General features: G+C 37.3%; 1 protein-coding gene across 1 annotated transcript in view; it reads left to right on the forward strand.

The window, feature by feature from the left end:
- The window catches only part of cntn3a.2 (contactin 3a, tandem duplicate 2), an 81,260-nt gene extending 77,027 nt beyond the window's left edge, over nt 1-4,233 (forward strand). The window contains exon 23 of the mRNA XM_039652879.2: nt 2,422-4,233. Coding sequence (XP_039508813.2) covers nt 2,422-2,522 — 101 coding nt within the window. The 3' untranslated portion in view covers nt 2,523-4,233. The remainder of the gene's footprint in view (nt 1-2,421) is intronic.
- Nucleotides 4,234-8,674: the final 4,441 nt, after the last annotated feature.

Here is an 8,674-nt window from a genome sequence, read left to right on the forward strand (position 1 = left end):
TGAGTTCTCACTGATTTGATGTGTCCTCCTCGTACACCTTTTATTCTCCACTGGGCTAAGCAGTCTGATCTTTATTAACTAGCCCAAGCTCTCGCCATCTATCTTGTCCCGCTCCCGTCTCCGTTCCCCCATGGATATAACGTCACCGGCTGATGCAACTGCAAGGGGCGACTCTTCTCTGTGGCTTATTGTTCACATTTTTCATTTAATGGCCTGCAATGCCCCGCTTTCACGAAAAAGCCATGGCTTTTACGGTTGTTAATGATGGAAATGATTAGCTGTGCCAATGGCAAGGTTTTCCAACGTGCTTTTGCATTAATTAGTTAGTCATTCAAAACAGACAAAACTGCTCAGTGAGCGTCTACTGTAAGTGGATGTAAACAGAGCACAGAGCACAAGACTGTCCACCACCAGATTTAGAGTGGTGGACTATCATTTCCTCCTTCAATTCCCAACGGTTAGGACTTGACGCTCACATGTGCTCTAAGTTGAAAAATGTCAACTTTAGGGGCGCAATGAAACTTAATATCTTAAATGACTTAATGACTTTTGTTCTTAAGTAATAAAAGGGTACAAGGACACATTTACAAGAATCAAAAATAAAAATATTTTCCTTGTCATTCTCAACTTTCTTTCATCTGTTTAACACAAAAGAAGATATCTTAAAGAATGCTGGCAGCCAAACAATTGACTGTAGCTATTGACTTCAATAGTATTATGGTAGTAGTGAGTAAATGATGACAGAATTTTCATTTTTGGGTGAACCATCCCTTTAACTGTCAGTGTCCCGGTAGCGGGACGCTTTGTGCACTTTTTTGTTGACTTTTTCGTTGACTTTTCTCATATTTTAGTAATCATCATAAATTAGGTATCATTTGAAAGCTTAAAGTCCCCGTGAAATCAAAATTGAACCTATTTACTTTGTTAGCGCATATTACTAGTCTTGTGGTGAACAATTAATCAATTAAGTAAATATATATTTAAAAAAATGTTTTACCTTCGTAATCTTTAATCAAAATCTGAAAAGTTACTTCCGGTCTGGAACGGTTTCTTTTTCTGATGACGTAGGTTTCACAGTTTGGGTGGGGAAACGCTTAACCACTCCCCTCAAACCGTTAGTTTGCTATGAGCGAGAGATGGAGAGGAGGAGCGCTAGTGTAAAACCCTGCCCTCTGTTCAATATTCCGTTTCACTTGGAAATACGTCACAGCACTGGAGAAAAATCGTTTGCAACTTCCGGTTCACGGGGACTTTAACCATACCATGGAAACTGTACTTTAAAACCTTATAATGAGCTCAATTTTTGTCATATCCACTTGGTTAGACATATGGATGTGATTTTCTAGCAATTTTGTAAAATATATATTTACTATAAAAATGTTTAGCTCAGTACATTTGCTGTACTGTAAACTTAAACTTCTATAACTTTCATTTTTTTTGCTTTCACTTCGGCTGAGTGTCTTCTTTAAAAAGAGAGCAACGTTAGGTCTGTAAAGCATTTATGAATTACAACTACTGCTCTCAAACGATTAAAATATTTAATCACGATTAATCGCATTATAGTTAACTCGCGATTAATCGCACTTTTTAATCTGTTTTAAATGTCTCTTGATTTCTTTTTGTCCCGTTATTTTTTTTGCAATTTAATGCTCTTATCAACATGGAAAAGTGGATTGGCTTGCTTTGTTTTTTTTTTGTTTTTTTTAAACAACGTTGGCATATACTGTGTTCAATTTCACACTAACATTCTCACTTGGAGCAAATAATCTCTCACAGAATGTAACTGTCCATCGATGAAAGGGCGAAAGAAATACTGACGAGTTCCTGATATTGACGAGGGGGCAGAGAAGTCGCATCAGCTGTGTGTGTGTGTGTGTGTGTGCTTGGCCATCATCAAGTGGTATTTCAGACTGGGACGTGCTGTGATGATGATGGCTCAGTTCACAACGACAAAACACACAGATCACTTTGGTCTTGTCGATTGAATTTGGCAACTTTTAAAAGTAATATTTCCATTCAGAATCTTATTGGCATCCATTTCGGCGTCTCGCGCTCGCCATCCACTCAAAACGTAATCAAATCAAATTCTTTTATTTCCCAAATCTCTTCTAATTAATGTTTGTTACTATTTAATAGTTTTATGACCTTCAATTTCCACTTGAAATGGATCAAAAAAGTTCATCAAAGTTGTCCTAAGACAAGAACGGGTATTGTTCAAAATTCATGTTTAACTTCGATGAAAGATTTTGATCCACTTCAAATGTTGACTACTATTAAAGTTTACACACATCTCCATTTAGTCACAGATGTCAAAAATCCTGATGAAGCCTTTCGTTATTGCTTCCGAGTCTATTTGTAGCCTATTCATTATCACAAGTTAATCCTCTTCGGCGTCTTAAGGACCTGTCTTCCATATTCCAGGTATGAGCGTACGAGGGTCCAGAGCCTGGCGGCCCAACACCATCCCAGCCTCCTTGCTTTCTATCATCGCATTATCGACACTGCAACCGGCTTTGTGTTAACACTCTATAGGATCGAACGTCCTCCGGCCAGTGTGATTGGCCGTGCTCTTCCTCGCCGTGGAATCGCTGGAGAGGTGCACCAAAACACTTCTGAGGCAAGATTATTGATCCATCTCTCCGTTATCTGAGGCAATGCCTAGCGAACCGTTTGAGGAGCGTAACGGGAAAACGTCGGCGCCACGGTGGTCGGATTTCGTGTGCATGTTATGTACTGTGTATCATTGTCTCTTAAGTGATCCGAGACCCTAACAAGGTTACAGATGAAGGTTTTTGCAGCAAACCGGTGTATGAGGTGGGATTAGTCATATTACTGCACTAAGATTGCATCTTCTCATTGATCCCGAAGAACAAATGCCTTACTTCCATGTACATGCCAAAGTAGTTAACGTCCTTTTGCTTTGTACTAAGCTTCTGTTGGGTAATATTGTGATTGTTTTGTAATTATCACATCATTCATTTAAGGATTAGTTGACCCAAAAAACATTTACTTACTCTCATGTTGTTGCCGTGTGACTTTTGTTTTTCTGTGGGACACAAAAAAGGAATTTTGGATGCTGGGCGCTCATTCCCACGTACTGTAACTATAACGAATGGAAATGGAGGGCCCTATTTTAAGGATCTAAGAGCATGGTCTAAAGCAAGTCCTAGTTTAACAATGGGAAAAGATGGTTTGCGCGCCCAGCACATTGTCTAAAAGGTACGTCCCTATTTTCTTAATGAGAAATGGGTGTGTTTTGGGCGTAACATACAATAAACCAACCAGAGTCTCGTTTCCCATCCCCTAAAAAGCCAGTTGCACTTGCGCCACGGCGGATTCGCTATTTACAATGGCGGACTTTGCAAGCGGAAAGACTGAACGCTTCTCCAGAGCAGAACGGATCTGCTCGTGTGTGAGGTTTACCAGATTCCATCAAATCTTTATGTACACAAAAGTCTTTTACATTGTAATCCTTGTATTTATCATATTTGGCTAGTTTGTGTGTGTCCCTGTGTGTGTAGTAATCAGAGTGTTAAGCACATAGTGGACCCGCCTATTGGCGCACATTACTAACACACTCTTTAAATAACGAAAACAATATTGCGCCATTGACTTTAGACCAGGTTTCAGTTGGCGCAGTCTATTTCAGTTTCATCAAAATAGCAACGATCCAGCAACGCGCCCGAACACACCTTGTTTTCAGACCAGTGCGCCCATGGGCGCATAAATAGGTGAAAATGCATTTGCTATTTAAAACACGTAGCACAAGACGAAAAAAATGATAAGTGCGTCAGGCTGAAAGTAGCAAAAAACACTTGTGTTTCGCCACATTGCGCCGGGTGAACGTTACGTGAAAAATAAGATTTTTTTGTGAACAGGATCGACTGATTAAACTCGAAAGAACAATTTGTTCATGAATCGAATATTGTTAATTTTATTTTCTTATAAACCAGCAATGGAAAAGTACTTAAAATCTTACATTACAGTATACTGGTTAAAACTGTTGTATCACTTATGATGACTAGACATATAGCAAGTCATTTTTCAGTGTTTCAGTGTCAGAAGTCCTCATTCACTTTCATTATAATAAACAGAGCAGCCAATGTGTGCTTTAAAAATTCACCACAGAAGAAAGTAAGTCATTTGGAACAACATGAGAGCGAGTAAATGATGACAGAAGGTGTAAACGTTCCCTTTAAGCTACTGTTTTTTTGTTTTTGTTTTTTGTAATGACATCATTAATTAATATTTAGCCCTTGCTTACCATTTCAGTTATTTGTTCAAGAGTTGTCTTTGTGCCTTATCTATGTTTTAGCGTGCACACACACACACACACACACACACACACACACACACACACACACAAGGCTTGTTTTTGTTTGCTCCAGGCACCTAAAAGCCTCCAGTATTCATGATGGCCACAGTGCTGCATTCACAGATTTTGTGACATTGCATCTGCGTTAACACTAGGAGAAGTTCAAGGTAAAATTGTCTACACTCACGACGACATAGTAATTATCATAATGACATCAAGGAAATAATTGGGCTTTTATAAATATGCTAGAGATGTTAAAAATTGAATTAAGCCTTTCGACACTTAAGTCATAAACGATTTGGTTTATTGAAGAAATGCCATTCTTTTTTTATTATCAGAAATGTAATTTTAGTAATAGGTGTGTGAAAATGTAATTCTGAGATCAGCAACCAATTTTTACAGTATATGAGCATTATTAGGCTTTCTTTCCACACTAACAGCAAGTCTGGAGTGATAAAGCCACATTTTGATGACCCATTTTTCAGTATTATCACTTTATCATCCCTTGAAAAAAAGAAGTGCACTTAATAGTATTTAATATGCATTTTTAAAGTACTTCAAAGTATATATTTTTAAAAACTTTACTTAATGATATTAATAAAAGGCCACTTAAGTGTACTTAAAGAGTTAACTTAGGCCCTGTCCAAAATGGCACCATAAACTCTTGCTGTCTTCCAATGAGTCTGCACTTTTGGGAAGTAGTCTGTAACAGAGCTCATGGGCTTGCAGACTAGATATCAAAGGGGGCGCCCACGAGCACCCTTTTGAAACCTAAAATGACGAATCGGACACCCTATATACTGTAGTCTGGTGGACTTCACGATCACGCGAATATGGCAGCCATTGTAAGTCCACGAGACAAATGAAGTACAAATTATAAAAGTACAAATGAAGTGTGCCATTTGAAACAGGGCCTCTGTTCCTTGATACACTTCTATAAATTGGAATTTTTACTTTAATATACGGTAACACTTTATTTTACAGTGTCATTGTTACACGTTACATGTAGTTACTATAGTAATTACTATAAATTGTGCATAGTTACACGCAACTAACCCTAAACCTCACCCTAATCTTAACCCTTATCCTACAGTAAGTACATGTAGTTAATTATTATTACTCGGTACTTAAATATAACTACACTGTAACTTTGTCATTGTTACAGTGTAATTATATATTTAAAGGAGTTGATCACTTTTAAAAAAAACTTTTGCTGATAATATAGTCACCCCCATGTCATCCAAGATGTCCTTGTCATTATTTCTTCAGTCGAAAAGTAATTAAGGTTTTTGATGAAAACATTCCAGGATTTGTCTCCATGTAATGGACTTCAATGGGAACCAAACGGTTCAAGGTCCAAAAGACAGTTTCAGTGCAAACTGCAAACTGTTCAAAGGGCTTTAAACGATTCCAGACGATGAATAAGGGTCTTATCAAGCGAAACGATCGCTCATTTAAAAAAAAAAATCCAAAGTTAAAGTTTTATAAGCTCAAATGGTCGTCTTGCTTTGTTATGCGCATTTGTGACTTTCCTATTCGAACTTGTTCATCAAAATGAATGAATCTTTTCCAGAGTCAACTCGTTCATTTTGTTCGTTGAATGAACCAAATGACACAAAAAAGATTTGTTCATTTTGATAAACGAGTTCGAACAGGAGAGTCACGAACGCTCATCACAGAACAGAGCAAGGCGACCATTTGAGCTTATAAAACGTAAACTTTGTTATTTATTTTTTAAATGAGTGATCGTTTCGCTTGATAAGACCCTTATTCACCGTCTGGAATCGTTTAAAGCCCTTTGAACAGTTTGTACTGAAACTGTCTTTTGGACCTTGAACCGTTTGGTTCCCATTGAAGTCCATTATATGGAGAAAAATCCTGGAATGTTTTCATCAAAAACCTTAATTTCTTTTCGACTGAAGAAAGAATGACATGGATATCTTGGATGACATGGGGGTGAATAAATTATCAGCAAAAGTTTTTTTTTTTTTAAAGTGAACTACTCCTTTAAGAACTGAGAAATATTAAGTACATGTCCTTATTATAGGATTAGGATTAGGGTATAATCAAGGTTTGATTGAGTGTTAGTTGCATGCACAATTTACTGTTATTACTATGGTAAGTACATGTAACGTATGACACTTTAAAACAGTGTTACCAAATAAAATGTAACCTAAAGAACAATTTAATTGTGTTTTAATAATGTTTTGTCATGCTTTGAAAGAAATACACTTATTCCGATGTGTTGACTAACATACTAAAGAGTACTCGATATTACATTTAAAGGTAATATTTTTTTTAAAAATGTACTTAATTGCAGCTTCATTTTAAGATTTAAATACATGACAAGTTTCAATAGAAAGAACATTAAAGTATTGACAAATGCTTGTCAATACAATCAGCAGTACACTTTAACTATATTTACAAAGACGATAGAATATGTGTATTAATAATTAGTCTTTTTAAAATAATGCTTAAGTGTACTTCTTTTCCACAAGGGATAGCTCAAGTATTATATTATTTTGACATGTTATTTTTGAAATATATTTTGATCTCCTCCAGTACCAAATATTTGCAATAGCGCTGGTACGGTAACGTGAGACTGATCGGACATGTTTGACGCATTAATAATCGGTTTTAACACAAAGCACTACAGCATAAACTCAATTCCTTCTTGACTCCATTTAAAGTTGTTTTTATATATAACAGCAAATCAGATGTCAGCTTGTGTTATTTTCTTTGCCCTCTGGTTATCTGCAGGCTGTTACGTCTGAGCGAGCACAGATAGTACAGATATCAGCGCATCTCTATTTTTTAAAGCGACGGCAGCGCTGGATACTGCAAACGTCTGCCGCATCTCAAACCCAAAATGCTGAACGCTTGCAAAATGCCACTTTGTTTTTGTTTTTTCCTAGCCATGTACATCGTGACTTGTTCTTCTGTGCCTGTTAAAAGTCTGCTACTTTATGTATTTGAAGCTTGTTTTAGCAAAGCTCAGATAAATAGCTTGTGTTTTATTTGTTTCGTTCTCGCTTTCTAGGCCACTCAACCAGATGCTCCTCAGGGCCTTTATCAGCTGAATCAGATGCGTTTAGGAAAGAAAAAATCTGCTTACGCGGATTGCTTTAGACTCTTTCAGTCCCGGTAAATAATTCTTATACTTCTTATACGGCCTCAGACTTTGCAGCCACAATATATAAACCACAAGAATAATGAAAAATTGAGAGACATGACCCGAAAGCACACGATTTGACTGATCCTTCCCGTGATGTAGAGGCCATTAAAGCGCGCTAATAAATTACAGAGCACCCTACGGGGGCTTTTGACCAAATCTGCAAGGGAATAATGGTGATTAGGACAGACGAGACGAGATGGATGTGAGGTGGACGAGGAGCAGGTTAGCTTTTGTTTCTCCTCACGAAAGGGATGTAGCCGCCTTCCTTTCTCTGTTATTTTGGGATGACCGCAATCAAAGGACCTTTCACGCAGATTTGAGGAGACTCTAGGGCCGCCCCGCACACTCGGCCTTGGTTTTGATATGCAAGGTCAAATAAGAAGCAGTCTGAAGTGAGAGTGCTTTGTCCCCACAGACTTGCCGTACAATATAGATGTCACATCAAACTCTGTTGAAGCTCTTGGATGTGTGTTTTTTCGTGTGTCCGGGATGAAGGCTGCTGCATGATTTTGATTTGACCTTTGATAATGGCTGCTGACATTTCGGTGACTGTTGGGACTTTTGTATTTTGTTCTGGGTTGTCAGGCCGTTTTGTGGATATTCTTCATGTTTTTATTCTGGAGTTGCTTCGGAGTACTTCATCTGAGATCCTTAAGTGCTTATTATTATTTGTCAGGCCATTTTGTGGATGTTATTCATATTTTTTTATCCTGGAGTTGCTTTAGAGTACTTCATCTGAGATCCTTAAGTGCTTATTATAAATGTAAAAAAAAAAAAGTTTTTAAAAAAAAAATTCATTGGTTTTTGTGATTGCTTCAGAGAAAAAAGGTAAAAGTGTTTTGTATTTTGTACGTATTGTTTTGTTGGTTCAGTTTTATGACATCAAACTTGTAATGGGTTTTTTGTTAAAGGTCAAGTGTTGTCCTTTAAAAGTAAAGCAATTTGACGGTGACTGTCACAGATTGATTCGCGGGAACATTATGTAGTGGATTGCGAGATCGAGATTAACTTTGCGTGTTAGATTCAAATACATCAACCTTCCATATGTCGAATACCTGTAACAACACTTGACCTGATGTTGTGATATTTCTGTATTAATGCATTGTTTAATACTTATCTCTGTGAGATGATGTAATCAAGCTGAATACCGTTTTCATATTGAAAAGAATTGGATTGTATATAGT

Source organism: Pimephales promelas, chromosome 20 (genome assembly GCF_988280905.1).
Source record: "Pimephales promelas chromosome 20, fPimPro1.hap1.1, whole genome shotgun sequence".
NCBI classification, from domain to species: Eukaryota; Metazoa; Chordata; class Actinopteri; order Cypriniformes; family Leuciscidae; genus Pimephales; species Pimephales promelas.